This window comes from Ovis aries, chromosome 5, assembly GCF_016772045.2.
Source record: "Ovis aries strain OAR_USU_Benz2616 breed Rambouillet chromosome 5, ARS-UI_Ramb_v3.0, whole genome shotgun sequence".
NCBI classification, from domain to species: Eukaryota; Metazoa; Chordata; class Mammalia; order Artiodactyla; family Bovidae; genus Ovis; species Ovis aries.
The window spans coordinates 24,160,830-24,179,120 of NC_056058.1; the positions used below are offsets into that span (position 1 = coordinate 24,160,830).

The 18,291-nt window shown below is 39.4% G+C and overlaps 1 protein-coding gene across 1 annotated transcript in view; it reads right to left on the reverse strand.

The window, feature by feature from the left end:
- Positions 1 to 2,169: 2,169 nt before the first annotated feature.
- Positions 2,170 to 18,291, reverse strand: part of PRRC1 (proline rich coiled-coil 1) — a 46,255-nt gene continuing 30,133 nt past the window's right edge. Inside the window, exons 8-9 of the mRNA XM_004008657.5 lie at positions 15,718 to 15,820; positions 2,170 to 5,575 (exon numbers count right to left, since the gene is read on the reverse strand). Coding sequence (XP_004008706.1) covers positions 5,366 to 5,575; positions 15,718 to 15,820 — 313 coding nt within the window. The 3' untranslated portion in view covers positions 2,170 to 5,365. The remainder of the gene's footprint in view (positions 5,576 to 15,717; positions 15,821 to 18,291) is intronic.

Here is an 18,291-nt window from a genome sequence, read left to right on the forward strand (position 1 = left end):
GACATGGCTCTCTGAAATATCTTAGTAAATGCAGAATGAGTCAGGATTTATACTATAGCGGTGATTCTCAAAAAGATATTTCTAAAGCACCTGTAGGTCTTTTTATAATGTTTAATAATATATGTGGTCATTATCTTTCTTGAAAACTAGTTTAACAATGACATTTCTGGCATTTATCCTAAAAATGATACTCAAAGGTAAACCTAGTTTATGGTTTCCTAATTTGGGGAGTTAGAATAATCAGACATCAGAAGTATATTTTCCTACCAGCAGCAAAGCCCAAAATAGCCCTCTCAAACGAAAAATAAAGGCATAGTTTTCCTTAAACATAATATTGTAAAATTAAAAGTACACTACCACTCCCTGGTGGCTCAGAGGTTAAAGCATCTGCCTGGAATGCGGGAGACCCAGGTTTGATCCCTGGGTCAGGAAGATCCCCTGGAGAAGGAAATGGCAACCCACTCCAGTACTGTTGCCTGGAGAATCCCATGGAGGGAGGAGCCTGGTAGGCTCCAGTCCCTGGGGTCGCAAAGAGTCAGACAGGACTGAACGACTTCACTTTATCACTTTACTTTATCAAAAGTACACTAGGGCAAAGTCCTCATGCCACTATTTGAATTCAGTTAGATTCAACAAGTAATTGTAAGTGATTTACCCATTAATTTCCTGAAGCAAATATTCAGGCTATCTTGGAAGAAAATGTTTTAGCAAGTCACACCCTCCATTTGACTTCTATCTTTGTAATTCGTTTGTTGTGATGATACTGGAAAAGCAGCTTAGTGTGATTCAGTTATGTCATCTATAAAAGTTAAGTGTCTACTCCATTGTCTAACTGTAGGTACTTATCTCATAAATGTTAGCTCCTCTTTCCTTTCTGACTGCTTTAAATCCTTAAAATGAGTTCACTTTATGGACTGTTCCAAAGATTTCCTTCATCCTTAAATTATTAAATTTCCTTAATAATGACTTTGCCAATTTTGTTTCTGCTGCCAAATATTTTTTCCCCTCTTCCAGTTCCAAAGTATGAATTCAACAGGGCTTTTCCTGGGCTCCAAACTGCTTTTTTCTTGTCTACTGAAAACAATACTTTGTTGTTATTCAGTCCCTAAGTGTGTTGGAACTCTGCCACCCCATGACTGTAGCACACCAGGCTGCACTGGAGTTTGAAAGTGAAAATCGCTCAGTTGTGTCTGACTCTTTGCAACCTCATGGACTATACAGTCCATGGAATTCTCCATGCCAGAATGCTGGAGTGTGTAGCCATCCCCTTCTCCAGGAGATCTTCCCACCCCAGGGATTGAACCCAAGTCTCCCACACTGCAGGCAGATTCTTTACCAGCTGAGCCACCAGGGAAGCCCAGGAATACTGGAGTGGGTAGCTGTTCCCTTCTCCAGGGGATCTTCCTGACCCAGGAATTGAACTGGAGTTTCTTGCACTGCAGGCAGATTCTTTACCAGCTGAGCTACCAGGGAAGCCCCGGAGTTTGCCTTTTGGCAAATAAACAAAGCCCTCAAATCAATATCCTATTGTGTTTGGCATGTACCCCCTCCCCACCAAAACAAAAGAAAAATCTCTTATCTTGGGATCCAAGACTCAGAATAGCAAACAGAGTAAGAAATAAACTTTTTTTTTTTTTTTTTTTTTAAGGAGGATACTCCTGGAGGTCACGGGTAAATTAAACTCATGACCAGAGAGGGTTCCTCATGAAAACAGCCTTAACTTCTTGCCTTCTACCTCCAATGTATCCTTTTCCCCCAAATATCCTGATTTCTTTAACCTTGAAGTTAGAAACTCTGGCACACAGTTGTCCCTTGAACAACATGGGTTTGCACTGTGCAGGTCCACTTATACACAGTTTTTTCAATAAATATGCAGAACAGTACTACACAATCAGTGGTTGGTTGATCTCTGATGTGGAATTATGGCTATGGAGAGCTAACTATAAAGTATGTGGACTTGATGTGGACTTGTATGTTTAGGGGTCAGCTCCCCAAAGCCTTCATTGTTCAAGGGTCAGCTGTATTTGAATGTTACCATTCCACTTGAAAGATGGGCAAAGTTGCTATTCCGTAATTCTTGGCAGCCAGTAGCAAGTTGAGACAAAAAGGAAAATGGGCACTTCTAATATAACATGAATATGATTAACATTTGAAAAATCACTTGGGATATAAGTTGAGGTATTATTTATTTATGACATATTTACATATGTACAAAATTGGCTTTATCCAATACATTATCCTGCATCAGTTCAGTTCAGTCGCTCAGTCATGTCCGACTCTTTGTGACCTCATGGACTGCAGCATGCCAGGCTTCCCTGTCCATTACCAACTCCCAGAGCTTATTCTCCGTATTCTGGGAGTAAAAATCCAAGTTTCTCAATTTATGTATAACCCAACATCTTTTAGAACATAGAATGTTACCAGTTTGGCTTCACAGAACACAAATTCCTGTTTAAAAATTTTTCTAGGCAAGAAACAAAGTAAATTTCAACAGCATCTTAAACTAATTTGGCTGGCCCTGAGTGTATTAGTAACTTGCATGATTTTGAATTAATGTATACAATACACTTTCATCTGTTATCTACTTATATTTACTATCATACTACCATTTTGTCTATATCCATTCATCTCAATTTTCTACCTCATTAATCTTTGAGAGAAAGCACATAGAAAGGGGAAGTAATAATAAGAGAGTCAGAGGAGAAAACTACTGATACTGGCTCAATCTTTTCTACTCAGAATCTGGGGCCCAGCTCTAGGTTACCCAATATACTTAGTAACAAGATGCTATTAATATGAGTAATCTGAGTACCTTCTGTCAATTGAGGTTGATGTAAAATTACTCGTCCTGCATTTTTTTCCTATTTTCTTTCACACTTCTTAACTAAAAAGTATACAAACTTCTCAAATTCAGTAAGTAGTTCTGGGAGCACTTCAAAAGAAAAAAACAAAACACACACACACACACACAAACATGACCAAAACAGTAGTGGCAAAGAACTGTGTTAAAGATAAGTAGTCCCAACATGCTTGAGGGTAAAATGAAAGAAACAGTCTCAGCTCAACTCACCCTGAAAAATGCTACTGGGGGAGTTATGAGGAAGCAAGCAGGAACAGAACAGGATGGCTGGATAACTGGTGAAGGGATCTGGGGCCTTAGGCTGATGAGCAGCATGTCTTGTGCTGTTACCAACAGTAAAAGGCTGCCTGGCCCAGGATGCCGTGGTGTGTGAGAGATTACTTTTCTTGTACCTTGTACGACAAGGAAATCCAAACATGAAAAAATAAACAAGAAGCTGGGAAAGTTGACTGTGTGGAATAGGTGATGAGCATCAGCCTTTCAAAGGTAACTCTGGGCCAAAAAAGGAATAAGTGGCCAGGATGAGGTTATGTATTCATCTTTTCCATCTGCCCTTCCCTAGTCCTTACCCACTCACAAAGAGCAGAAGGTGCAAATTACCATCTACCGGGAAATCAGCTGCACCCAAACCACAGGATAACTCGCATTGCTATCTGATGACCTGAAGACTCTCCTTTAATGGGATGTCAATGTTAGTTATTTTATGAAAACAATCCCCAAAAACATCAATTAAGATATCTGACATTTGGTAAGATCAAAGGAAAACTCGGATTATTTTTAGGATCTGTAAAATTTCCCTATAATAGAAGGGAAAAAAGCAGAAATACGAAGTATGGACATATGTTCCTTCATGCCTAACAGTGATGTGTCGTTAGTCTGACACCATGATTAAGGGCAGCTTTTTAAAATAAATGTTAGAGAAAGGCTTCCCTTAATCATGGAAGATGGAGAAAACACAGATGAAGTGTTCCATAAACACCAGTAAAAAGGGAAAATAAGTATTCTGTTCCTGTTATGCTATAGCAACTGGCCGCATCTTTCTTCTCTCTCATTAATTTTAATGACACAGATATCTGAATTGCACTCAACAGTCATTATATAGGGCATGGAAATTAACACATAACATAGGTGGGAAATTAATAGGTAATCTTATTACCCTCAGGTTAAAAAAAACAGAAGTCAAATAAGTACTTGAAATGATATTAAAACAAAGCAAACGACACATAACGACAGTACAGGATAACAGCTTCAACACCTTAAAAGATTTTATAAGATTGTGCTAATTTTTTTTTTACCTCTAAAGAATTATATAGAAGAGTAAATAAAATTTAAATTACATTTATATAAGAAACAATCTTCAAAAGTTATTTAAACTTTCATATATAGAGTTCAAAAGTATATGACAAAGTATTTATTTTTGATTTGTATAAATCCCAAATTGGTAAAATATATTATTTGGGGGGGGGGGGGAGCTTTCGTTAAATACAAACGTAATACACTGAATAAACCAGGTTCACTATAAAATCGTTTCTTTGAAAACTTGCATAAAAAGTAAAGGCAGAAGGGCACAAAGTTAGAAAAGCAGTGTTTAAGGCAAACTAAATAAGAAGTATCCTTAAAGTAAGTCGTATAATCTCATAAACAATAACTTCCTCTCAAAAATGTATCCATTACAGCTGGAGAAATAAGTTAAAGCAGAAATAATGGCTGCTGTCAAGACTTTACTTGGAAGTGCTGAAGAGTATTATGCAAAAAATACCCAATGCTTCTAATTTAAATAGACTGGAATCCTTTGCCACTTAGTTGTCACAGATCAATGAAAAAATCAAATGTATCATCCCAATGTTTAGCATATAGTATGAATGTGAAATGCTGAAACTTACTTGAAAAAAAAAATTTTTTTCAGACCATATGTGTATAGTATGATAACCAAAAAGAAAATATCAATTCTGCTATTGGGGCCCATGTTAAAAATATGCATAGAAAAGTGCACCATCTCCCTCCAAGTAGGTGTCTTACAGTCTGTTGGTGAGCCCACAGCTTAGCATCAGACCTGATCACATGCACACACAAAAAGCTTCAAAGACTGGCAGGGAAGATATTAATCATGAATTAAAAGAAACAATGCCTTTAAACAATATTCAGTAAATATGTTCTTTAGTCAACTATTTCTTAAAAAACAAAATAATAATCAAGTACACATCATTAAGTTAAATACCTCAGCACATGAATTTGCACCTTATAAATCTGGTATATCAAACTGTCCTATAAAAATATTTATGCATTTTTTGAGAACTATGGTACGTGAAATTATATAATCATAAAAAGGACATGTTTCTTTTCATCTACTGGAATGATACCACACCTTTCTAGAAAAGAAAAACTGCAGCCTACAGGAAATGATCAGAACAGCTGGACTGACCAAAGTTGTCCAGTTTAAGGGTCTGTCTCTTCTCTACCAGTAGCTCCAAGTGAGCAAGTGTCAGTAGCCCAGGGCCAGGCTTCTCACACGGTCCTGGGGGGCAGGCGCTGTTTATACATGCCCGCTATCGCTTTGGCCGCGCTGTAGATCATCTGCCGACGAGACATGCCAGTGAAAGCCATATGCCAATCAGTCCGGCTGACATTGAGTAAACTCTTCTCCAGGACTTCACCCACTGTCACCAAGAGGCCAGACCACCTCAGATTGTAGTCCTGGGGAGTCAGACTTTGAGCCTCAAGAAAAAAGAAATTGAGATTTTGTTAATACATTAAAAATAAAATCACTGGAACTATCTCTAAGTGACATTCCAAAGTCCCTCAAGTTACTTTTAGTAGAGATTATGACAAACCATGAGAAACACAGCTATGCTGCCAAATGTATGAAATTATAAGGCAGCAAAAAAAAAAAAATTGCACGCATGTACTTGATTTAAAATGCCCACACTAACACACTAAACTCAGGGTTAAAATACAATCTAGATCTTTAAAAAATTTTAAAGATGTTTCTTTGGGGCTGTGCTGGGCCTTCGCTGGTGCGGAGGCTTTTCCGTAGTGGCATGTGCAGGCTTCTCTTTGCAGTGACTTCTCTTGCTGTGGAGCACGGGCTCTAGGGTGCGCGGGCTTCAGCAGCCTCGGCACATTTGCAGTTCCCGGGCTCTAGAGCACAGGCTCAACAGTTGTGGTGCCTGTTGGCCATCTGTACGTCTTCTTTGGAGAAATGTCTATTTAGGTCTTCTGTCCCTTTTTGACTGGGTTGTTTTCTTTGATACTGAGCTTCAAAAGCTGTTTGTTTATTTTGGAGATTAATCCCTTGTCAGTTTGTCATTTGTAAATATTTTCTCCTATTCTGAGGATTGTTTTTTCATCCTATTTATGATTTCCTTTGCAGTGCAAAAGCTTTTAAGTTTCATTAGGTTCCATTTGTTTATTTTCATTACTCTAGAAGGTGGATCCAAAAAGATACCGCTGCGATTTATGTCACAGACTCTTCTGCCTATGTTTTCCTCTAAGAGTTTTATAGTGTCCAGTCTCACCTTTAGGTCTTTAATCCATTTTGAGCTGACTTTTGTGTAAGGTGTTAGGGCATATTCTAACTTTGTTCTTTCACATGCCATTGTCCAGTTTTCCCACCACCACTTACTGAAGATGTCCTTTCTCCATTTTATATTCTTGCCTCCTTTGTCATAGCTTAGGTAACCATAGGTGTGTGTGTGTATCTCTGCGCTGTCTATCCTGTTCCACTGACCTGTGTGTCTGTTTTTGTGCCAATACCATACTGTTTTGATTACTATGAAGTCAGGGAGCCCAATTCCTCCAGTTGATTTTATTTTCTCAAGATTGCTTTGGTTATTTGTGGTCTTTTGTGTTTCCATACAAATTGTAAAATTCTTTGTTCTAATTCTGTGAAAAATGCCATTGATAATCTGATATGTATTGCACTGAATCTGTAGACTGTTTTGGGTACCACAGCCATTTTCACAACATTGATTCTTCCGATCTAAGAACATGGTATATCTCTGCATCTGTTTGTGTCGTCTTTGAGAACTCTAAGATATTGATTGAAGAACAGAGTATAAGTCTCTGTCTCCTTAGGCAGGTTTATTCCTAGGTATTCTTTTTGATTCGATGGTAACTGGGATTGTTTCCTTGATTTCTCTGATATTTCATTGCTAATGTATAGGAATGCAACAGATTTCTATGTATTAATTTTGTATCCTATATTTTGACTGAATTCATGGATAAGCTCTAGCAGTTTTCTGATAGCATCTTTAGGATATTCTATATATAGTATCATGTCATCTGCAAACTGTGACAGTTTTACTCTTTTCCAGTTTGGATTTATTTCTTTTATCGTCTCTGGTTTCAGTGGCTAGGAATTCCAAAATGTAGTTGACTAAAAGTGCTGAGTGGACATACTTGTCTCGTTCCTGACTTTAGAGGAAATGCTTTCCATTTTTTACCACTGAGAATGACTGCTGTGCGTTTATCATATATAGCCTTCATTATGTTGGGGTAGGTGCTCTCTGTGCTCACTTTCTGGAGAGTTTCTATCATAAATGGGTATTGAACTTTGTCAAAAGCTTTTTCTGCATCTACTGACATGATCGTATGGTTTTTATTCTTCAATTTGTTAATATAGTGTATCACACTGGTTAGTTTGCAGATACTGAACAATTCTTGCATCCCTGGGATAAATCCCACTTGATCATGGTCTATGATCCTGTTAAGGTATTGCTGGATTCAGTTTGCTAGTATTTTGTCAAGGAGTTTTGTGTGTATGTTCATCAGTGATACTGGTTTGTAATTTTCTTTTTTTGTGATATTTTTTTCTGGTTTTGGTATCAGGGTAATGGTAGCCTCACAGAACATGTCTGAGTGTTCCTTCCCCTGGGATTTTTTGGAAGATTTTAAGAAAGATGAGTGATAACTCTTCTCTAAATGTTTGATAGAATTTGCCTGTGAAGCCATCCGGTTCTGAAGTTGTTTTTTAATTATTATTGGAAGATTTAAAATCATAGTTTCAATTTTAGTACTTGTGACTGAACTGGTTGTATCTTCTACTTCTTCCTGGTTCAGTCTATAAAGGTTGTACCTTTCTAAGAACTTGCCTGCTTCTTCTGGGTTATCCATTTTATTGGCATACAGTGGCTTATAGCAGTCTCTCATGATCTTTTTATTTCTGCTGTGTCAGTTGTAAACTTCCGCTTTTTCATTTATAATTTGATGGATTTGAGTCCTTTTTCTTGACGGCTAAAGCTGTGTCAATTTTGTTTATTTTTTCAAAGAACTGGCTTATGGCTTCATTGATCTTTCCTATTGCTTTCTTTGTCTCCATTTCTGCTCTGATCTTTATGATTTCTTTTGTCAGCTAACTTTGTGTTCTGTTTCTCCTTCTTTATCTAGTCCCTTCAGGTGTAAGGTTAGGTTGTTTATTTGAGGTTTTTCTTATTTCTTGAGGTAAGACTGTATTGCTATAAACTTCTCAGAACTGTTTTTGCAGAATCCCACAGGCTTTGGATTGTGGTTTTGCTGTCATTTCTCTAGCACTTTTTAATTTCCTCAGTGATACACTGGTTATTTAGTAACACTGTTAATCCTTCTGTGTCTGTGCTTTTTTATAGTTTTTTCCCCCTTACCTAATTTCTAACCTCATAGTGCTGTGATTAGAAAAGATGTCTGCTATGGTTTCAATTTCCTTAAATTTACGGATGCTTGATTTGTGACCCAAGAGGTGACCCATCCTGGAGAAATGTCCCATTTGCACTTTGAGAGGAATGTATATTCTGCTACTTTCAGATGGAATGTCCTATAAATATCAATTAAGTTTATCTGGTCTAATGGGTCAATTAAGGCATGTGTTTATTAATTTTCTATCTGGATGATCTAACCAGTAGTGGGTTGTTAAAAATCCCCCCTACTATTGTTATTTTTTTCAATTTCTCTTTCTATGGCTGTTAATATTTACATTATATATTGAGGTGCTCCTATGCTATGTGTATATATGTTTACAACTCTTGTATCTTTTTCTTGGACTGATCCCTTGGCCATTATATAGCGTCCCTCCTTGTCTCTTGTAACAGTTTTTATTTTAAAGTCTATTGTGTCTGATAGGAGTACTGCTACTCCAGCTTTCTTTTGATTTCCAAGCGTGGTTGTTACCTCTAGCAAATTCCAACTAAAGAAATGCTTTTTCTCCCTTAATCTGTTCATATATTCACCTCATAAATTGATTCACAGGCATTTGAACCAACTGGCCAATTTGGGACAAATCCTTGGTCAGAATATAATGTTTGGGATTCTGTGACTTATAATTTAAGAAATGCATATTTGGTCTTTGTCCCCAGTTTCTGACAACAAGCTGCCCTGGACGTTCTAAGCAATAAGGGCCATACAAAGGTTATCTTTTGTTGTGTTGAGGGGATATTTGAAAAGCTCTCAGGTAACCTAAGGACAGAAGTTTGTAGCCAAGGGAACCAACTCTGTGACAAGAGTTGGAACTTTCATTCCTGTTCACAACCTGCATCCCACCCAACCTCTGGGGAGGGGACAGAGGCTTGAGGTTCAATCAGTCATAAAGCCTCCATAAAAACTCAAAAGCAGAGGATTTGCTGATTCCAGGTTGGTGAACATGTGAAGATTTGAGAAGAATGGGGGTCAGAGATGGCTAAGAAACTGTATGTCTTTATCCCATACCTTGTCCTATCCATCTCTTCCATCTGGCTGCTCCTGAGTTATATTCTTTTGAAGAAATTGGTGATTTAGTGAGTAAATGGACTTCCTAAGGAGGAGGTTGGAGAAGGAAATGGCAACCCACTCCAGTGTTCTTGCCTGTAGAATCCCAGGGACGGAGAACCTGGTGGGCTGCCGTCTATGGGGTTGCACAGAGTCGAACACAACTGAAGTGACTTAGCAAGGAGGAGGTAACTGCAACTCTCAGTCTATATATAGTATGCCAGTGAGAATTCCAGGTGATAGCCTAGGCTTGCTACTGGCATCTGGGAACTGGGGACAGTCTTATAAGACAGAACCCTCGGCTTCTGGTGCTATCTCTTGGTAGACAATGTCAATACTGAACTATAGTACACTTAGCTATGTTCTAGAATGGCTTGGTAGTGTGGGGGATAAAACCCTCCCAAACATTAGAATTGGATTTAAAACCTATATAACTGCTATCCGAAGTAGTATTTTCAAGAATGAGCCTGGCTCACAGAACTGTGTGGTTTGAGAAGAAAGGATGAAAGACTGGGGGATGAGGAACCTGATTTCTGGGTGGTATGGAGCAGCAGCTGTGCAGCAATCAATTATTCAAGGTAAAAAAGTTGATAATGGAGTGTAGAGATGCATCCAACTCCTGGGGAGCAGGCTCACTGAATGCATAACGAAATGAGAACTAATTTTTTGAAAAAGGTAACTATTCAATCTTTGGTTACAATTATGTACAACAGCTAAACTAAAAGAAAAAAATGCTGGTTTGGGCCTTGGAAAACAGACCAAGCTCAGATTTTGATTAGTCTGAGCTTTGGTCACTTGTCTAAAAGTCATCTCCTCCCCAGGGAGAAGTTGCCCAGGGACAACAGAAAGATCTTTAAGACCTCTGGTCACTAAACAGATAGTCACTAGGGAGGGGAGTCAAAATCAGGAAACTCATGAAACCAGGGGTACAGTGTGGAGGAGCCAGCTCATTTTGTGGATTCAGTAATAGTTAACCTTTGCTAAAATAGATCGTGAAAATAACCAATTTAGGGGCTAGTCTTTGGTTTTTAATGCTGCAGAACAGAATAGCATGTTTGTAACAATGCAGGACCCACAGTTTGTTGTGGAACCATTAGAGACAATTATATATGATCCAGACACACAGGAGACTACTTCTGAAGGAAAAGCCAGTCTGGTCAACTAGATAAAAGCACTGTAAGGTTTATTTACCCTGAGAGGGGTCTGTCCATCATGCCATTATAAAAGTCAAGTGGAACACCCAGATGAAGCAGCCAATATACCTCCTATGCAGGCCATGTGCAACCAGCTCTGTGATGACCGAGCTATTCACCTGCTCATATAATATGGCTGTTTCTCAGGTCATGGTGGCACATCCCTGGTGGCAAAGATGGTAAAGAATCTGCTTGCAATGCAGGAGACCTGCATTTGATAATCCTTGGGTCAGGAGTGGCAACCACTCCAGTATTCTTGCTCGGAGAATTTCATGGACAGAGGAGCCTGGTGGGCTACAGTCACTGGGGTTGCAAAGAGTCAGACACAATTGAGTGACTAACACTTTCACTTTCATAATGTGCTTATACGTGAAAGAGCTAAATTGTGCAGGATAACTAAGTAGGAAATCAGTATGTACAAGAGTGGAGAACATAAGTTTCCAGGACTTGACACGGGAGTCCCTTGAGTTGTGTTACCAAAGTCCACTGGTGAAGGTCTGAAATGTGCTACAATCAGACTGAAAATAAAAATGTAATCACTGATGTGATTATGAAGTTGAATATTTAAGCAGGTGTAACAAAGCTGGGTCTCTCTTACACAGCTGGACGGATATCATGTCTGGCTGGGGAACATGTCCCCTATCTAGTATTACAAAACCAAACCTGTTGATGAAGTCTCAGTGGTCAGTGCAGTGAGGAACAGAACTGATGATGGAATCACAATATGTGTAAGTTTGTAGAATTGGTGTTTGAGCAGGTTTTGTTAAGTGACTGTGTTTTGTCTCTTTTTAACCGGATTGTACTTTGAGGATGGAGACTCTCTCTCATTGGAGAATGGTTCCTCTCTAGCTATTGTTGTAAAACAGAAGGGATGGAAAACCACGCTTCAAGCATTTTCAACTGAACATGCTATTCGGAACCAGTGATATTGTCTGAGCCCGCAGCGTAGAATAGAAGCTGCAGTGCTGGTAGGGACAAAATTCTCTGTGCCATAGTCCTATGTGAAGGGCAGACTGAGGCTTATGGCAAAAATCTGAGTGCCTCCCAGCAAAGACGTCTTGGACTTCAAACGAGAGAGTTTCTACTTAAAGGGTGTTTACTGCTAGTCTAGGATATTATTAATTAAAGCTACTCATAAACTAAAGGACATAAAGTGATCTTGAAATCTGAAATACCCATAACATCTGGGATGATGCAGAAACACCCATATAGGGAAGGCAGTGCCTAGAAGTGTTCCGTAATAACATGGAAATGGTTTATAAAGAAGCATGCTCTCTGGGGAATATGAGGAGGAAACACTCACAGCTCCAGTGTCGCTGTTCCTCTAGGACAGACTTTGGAATCAACAGAGGACCTGCTGGAACCAACTGCCAGGTAGACAGCACACTATGAACAGCTGTAAAGTGAACAACCAAGAGCTGCTGGGATTACGGATGGCAGCTCCAGGGTGAATAGATGACATCCTATTTGGAAGTCCACCACTCTGACTGGGGAAGTTAAAAACAAATCAGTTGGATCAGTAAGGTTGAAATGCATGCTGTTTTCCCAGCAGTGATGGAAGAACTGAATGGTGCTATCCCTTATCTTTGACTTTTACTGACTCATGGGCAGTGGCCAATGGCCTGGCCATATGGTCAGACAGGAGGGCAGTGGCAACCTGGCCTATAAAAGGGATGTCCATATGGGCCACATAGCCCTGTGGAAATCTGTGGGAATTAGAGGGATGCATTAAAGTAGGACATGTTGATGCCCATCAGAAGAACTCCTTTCCAGGCTTGGAAGGTGAATGGAATCACAGGCAGATATCCCCCTGTGCTCTCCTGAGACAGCCACCTGCATCCAAGAAGTAAGTGGATACGGGGTTAGTGCAGCAATGTGAGACTGGCTTAACCTAGACACACTCTTCTTTTTGTGCATTTTGATGCACAAAATGCCAAGAAGAACTGTTCTGTCTGCCAGCAAAAAAGGACAGAGACTGCAGATGGCTGTGTGGCAGCTTCCCGGGAACATGTTCCCAGCCCTGAACATTTATCTGGCAAGTTATCGGGTAGACCTGGGTGACTTTGCTGACTCCAGGCCAGGCTTTTCTCACCCAGTGGTAGAGGCAAGTGTTCAGAGTGTTGTAAGAGAACTGGAACAGAAGACAGTGCACCAATTTGGATGGCTGAGCCCCATTTCTTCAGAATAAGGAAAACACTTGTACAGCCCATAATGTCCAGTGGGTAAAGGCAGCCCCTCAGAGAGAGTCTGATAGAGAACTGAACAGGTAACCGAAACCCTAGTTGTCTAAATGGGGAGAGAAAGGTGAGAGAGGCTGGCCTGCAAGACAAGAAGAGCTAGAGGAGGGTCTGCACAGGGTAGAGTCCAGCGTTGTTCCGGGAGGGAGGAGGTGGCGGAGGGTGCTAGTGTGATCAGGCAGTTCTTACCAAGGGCAGAGGACACTGCGATAAGAACTTTTTTTCTTTCTTTCTCAGATCACCTCAACCTTTCTCTCCCTCTGAGGTAGCAGTGAGATGACCAAAGTGGCAAGTGCAAGAAACAGAGATGCTTTCTAAGCCAGAAACTGTAAATGTGTGTCTTAATCTTTGTTACAGTTCCTAAGGGCCTGGATGAACCCTCACTCCATCGAGCAAAACCAGGGCTGACAGTGATTGCCACTATATGGCCTGGTGGTGAAGACAGCCCACCCACTCTGCACCCCTGTAACTTTACCTTGTTTGAGAAGCGGATGAGGGGGAGGAACTTGCCAGACTAAGTACTGCTGTCTGTAATCTAGACTGGCCCAGAGGCTGAACCTAAGTCACTTCGAAAGGTAGAAAAATTTGAGTACGAATGAAGGAAAAAAGGGGGGGGGGGAAAAAGACTCAGAGCATTATACCATATGTTTGAAAGGGTGAAGCCATATCTTACTTCTGAAAGCACTCCTGCTTGTTTTCTAATTGAGGCGTTGTTGATTTACAATGTTGTATTAGTTTCAGGTATACAGTGAAGTAGTCCAATTATATGTACCTATGTATATGTTATTTTCCAGATTCACTTTCACTATAGGTTACAAGACACCGAGTAGTCTCCTGTACTGCGCAGTCTATATCGTTATCTATTCTATACACAGTCGTGTACAGCTACTAACCCCAAACTCCTAGTTCATCCCTGCCCCCAACGCCTTCCCTTTTGGCAACCATAAATTTATTTTTCATGTCTGTGAGTCTATTTCTGTTTTCTAAATGAGTTCATTTGTATCTTTCTCTTTTTTTAACATGTACATGAGATCATATGCTACCACTTATGAGATCTGGACTTGTACTGACCCCTTAATGTGTGGGATCCAACACTCTTTATAGGTAGACAGTGTCAGAATTGGGTTGGATTATAGGATATCCAGCAGGTATTGGATAACAGCTTGGTGGTGTGGGAAGAACTACCTCACCTCCTCACACACACAGAGGAACTGGTTTCAAAACCCTTCTTACTGTTCTGTTTCTAAATTTTATTAATTTTACCAATTAGTTCTTAAGTGATACTGTATTACTGTTTTTGGTTAGGTTACAAGCCAGACTCACAGAATAAACTGGAAAACTTCTACCTCTGTGTATCAGATGCATCAGTCATCTATTCTTTGAATATCTTTTATACCTCACTTACAACACCACTGTGTGTGTGTGTGCGTGCTAAATTGCTTCCGTTGTGTCCGACTGTGCAATGCCATAAACCGCAGCCTGCTAGGCTAATCTTACAACTCAATTTTGGGGGAGCTAGGTGAAATTCTTGCATTAAAAGGCTTCACTAAGATAGTCAACTTAAATCACATCAAACTGCCAACATGTAGCTGTTAACTTCAAAAAGCAATTTTGTACGGTTCAACCTAATAGTTATAAACTGCCATTGTTAATTCAAGAATATTTTCCTAGAAAATCAACAACAGTATGTAATTTTTCTAAATTATTGGTATAGCAGTAGGCATAGCATTTGTTTACAATATTTTAACGACCCTCATATTGGAGTGAATTTAACATTACCATGTATATAAAAATGCTTTCTTCAACTCTTAAAGAGAAATTGTGGTAAAAATTATGGTATCAGTGGTATGGTATTATGAAACAAAACTTTATAAGCATCAATTCTTATTTCCCATCTAAAATGTAAAGCCCTAAGAAGGTCACAGGTTGCTTGAAGGGGCTCCATAAACACATAAGCCAAATTTATATGTGAGTGTATACATCATACATACTTTCTCTTGGGGGAGAACCCCAGGAGAATTCTCAAAAACCTAAGGTCCCAAATAACTTTTGAGAGTTTTGACATGACATTTATGAGTATAAAGAGTCCAATGTAAATAACTCTTATGTTCCATTTTGTTCAAGAAAGGATTAAAAGTAACAAAAATGTAGATGGAATGAAACTCATTATCGCTTAATGCTTACATTCTTCTGGAAACTATGTGGATAAGTAAACATTTTTCAGCAGACTGGAGAGACATTTGCCTTTCATCCAAGGTTTGTAAACTTGCTTCTAAATATGTTTCCACATGTCTTTACCGATGAACAAATTAAAGACGAAGATAAGGACAAAGAAAAAGGAACTAGAGTAACCAGGAAGAAGGACAATGTGAGACAAATGAGACAATATATGAAGGGTTAACCTAAAATCAGAACAGGTAAATTTTTTTCTAACCCAAAGGTAATGAACACAATCATAAAAACAAACAAGCAGAACAATGAAGAAAAGAGCAAATAACCATGTAATAGATTTACCTTTGCAAAGACCGCTGGAAAATAAAAGTAGGGAGGTACTGAAACAACGTGAAAGGGACAGAAAATTGAAAAAGAGAAAAGATTAAAAGGGAAAAGAGGGAAGAAAAATCAAGAATATACCATATTTCCAATAAAAATCTTATTTTGAGGACAATATTTCAAGCTTTTCTGGAGCATAATGAAAAAGGATCAAACCAACCTGTTGCACGAACTCCAAGGGTACTGGTGTGGCTTGTGTAAATGCTTCCAGATGAATGCCATGCACAGGGTCTTCAACGATCAGGCAGCCAATGTCAAACCACCTGCAACAGAATGTATGCGTTTCAAGCTGTGTATGTGCTAAGTAAGTTCTATGAATTGGCAAAGTACTGTCCTTTGGATAAAACACTAGCAGACTGATTAAAAGATAACTCATAAAAGCAACATATAAAATTGCCCTGTTGGCTTAATTTCAAGAGGAGGGGGGAAAATGGGGAAGAACAACAAAAATAACTGAAAACCATGCATCATGGAACATTCCTTTTCTTGCTAAGATTTAGGGAGAAGAATGTCAATTAGAGGTCCTCAAATATGCAACAGATAAATTTATTCATCTGAAAATGCGAATAGCTTATCATAATTAAAAACATCATTTGCTAATACATGGGAAATTTTATACTACCAACTCTATGATTCGTATATACCCAAGCTGCAAAGTTACTAGCTGACTTAAAAAATAAGCTCATTCAGGAAATAACAAACCCTCTCCTCATTCCTGATAAATTTTTCTAATCACAATTTCTGAACTGTTCACAATGAATCAGACTTTGAGGACAGCTTCATGAAATCAAGAAAAATTTCTTCCATTTTAAGATACACATTAAAAAGTGAAAAATTTTAAAACTGACTTAGGTGAGGTTATCCGTACATCATCAGCATTTTAATTAACCAGAAGCAGGAAATCATGGTTTTAGATGAGAAGATACAGAGCAAGAAAATTTTTAAATATGCAGATTAAAGTGCTATGAAATATAATACAGATTAGGAAACTTTTTTTTAACATATTCAAAGAAACAACAAAACAGTAAACAGAATAACAACTTTGCCTGAGTGGTAAAATGGCAGTTCATTATGTCTACAGTATTCATATCCCAAAACTGCTTCAAATCGAGAGCCTTAAATAATTATCTTATATGAATCATTATTTTAAGTATCTGGGATATGAATCATTATTTTAGTTGGGATATGACTCAGTATTTGATTGTACACAGCTGTGTATCGTGCAGACAGCAGAGGACTGCAGTGACTCAGCCCCCAGGCACGGCACGGACTTCCTGGAAAGCAGCGCCCCTGAAGGTGCGAGCAGTCTTCGCACGCTGCCTGTGAGCACACTCCCCGTCTCCACACCGCTCTCGTGCCCCGTGTGTCTACCTGAGCATCCCATTCTGCTCCAACTCAAATCTCAAGTGCCGTCACTGTCATGGTCAGAGACCTCTTCAGCACCTCTCCCTGGTGCTGCTGGCCGAGGAACTCTGCCTTCTCCCTCCACCCTCCTGTCCTACCCAAGCTCCACTCTCCACCCAGAGGAGGAAGAGCGGCGGTCTCCACTGTTCATGCTCAAGGACAGCCACCAAGGAACTCTCTCCTCCTCCTCAGCCTCTCCTTGTGGCTGGTGAAATAAGGCAGACTTGGCCAAATCCTATAAGGAAGTCACCTGGACTTAAGCAGAATGGTAGTTCCAAGACTCTGGATTTTATGTAACAGAAAAAAATCGAAAGAGAACCTGAGGAGCTAATACAGGTATGCCAGTTTGTATTTTACCAAAGAAAGACTATCTACTATCACCAGTTACTTCCCAAAAGGACATTTTAATCCATTTCACACATAACCCAAATATTTTTAAACTTGATAGGTTAATTTCAGAATAAGGACAGTTCATGCTTACATAGGTATTTTTCCATTTTGGTACACAAGATGCTCATTTTCCCCGTGGAGCATGAACTGATGCAAAGGCCATCACAGAGAGCTAGATCTTTACTCTGTTAGGCTCTGCACTGTTAGGGGCCAAACAACACTGGTCTTTTCTTGCCTTTGTTATAAGCATGCATTTCTCTATCTTCTGCGCATTTATTTCCTACGGGAACATCACAAAGATTAGTAGCCAAAGCAAACTATCAAGTGTTGTGGGTTGTGGGTTTGCTCTCATGCACTACTTATTTGCTCCTCTTCTGCCCAAAAAAGCATTAATATTTGGCAGGAAAAATACCATGTCTAGATATGATGGTGCAGTTGATGGTGGACCAATGAAAAGCTGGATGAGGTTATAAACTATAACCAAAGGTATCCGAGAGCTGCAGGAGCAAGGAAGACAAAATGGAGTAACGTTCTCGACAGAGACAACTTTATAATGGTACCCTTTAAGACCTTCAGCTGATGCTGAGCACTACCCAGCCTGGACTCAGGTCAGTCGTGACTGCAGTGCACCAAACCACCCTTCACACACCTCACTACTGTTTACTACAGAAAACAGTGAACCTTCTCAGGATTACCTGAAGACTCTCGAGTTGCTTAATACCCAGCTCTAAAAGACAGAGAGAAGACATCGACAAAGACAGCGCTGTATCGTTACACCAAAGGGAGGCTAAATGAGGCCCATACACTGGACTCAATAGACAAGGATCTTTACTGACTCACACTACAGAAAACAGAGGGAAAGGTAGTCCCAACAGAAGAAAAGATATATTCAACAGATAAATTGAATCTATTAAAAAAAAGTATACAGGCTACACAGCAG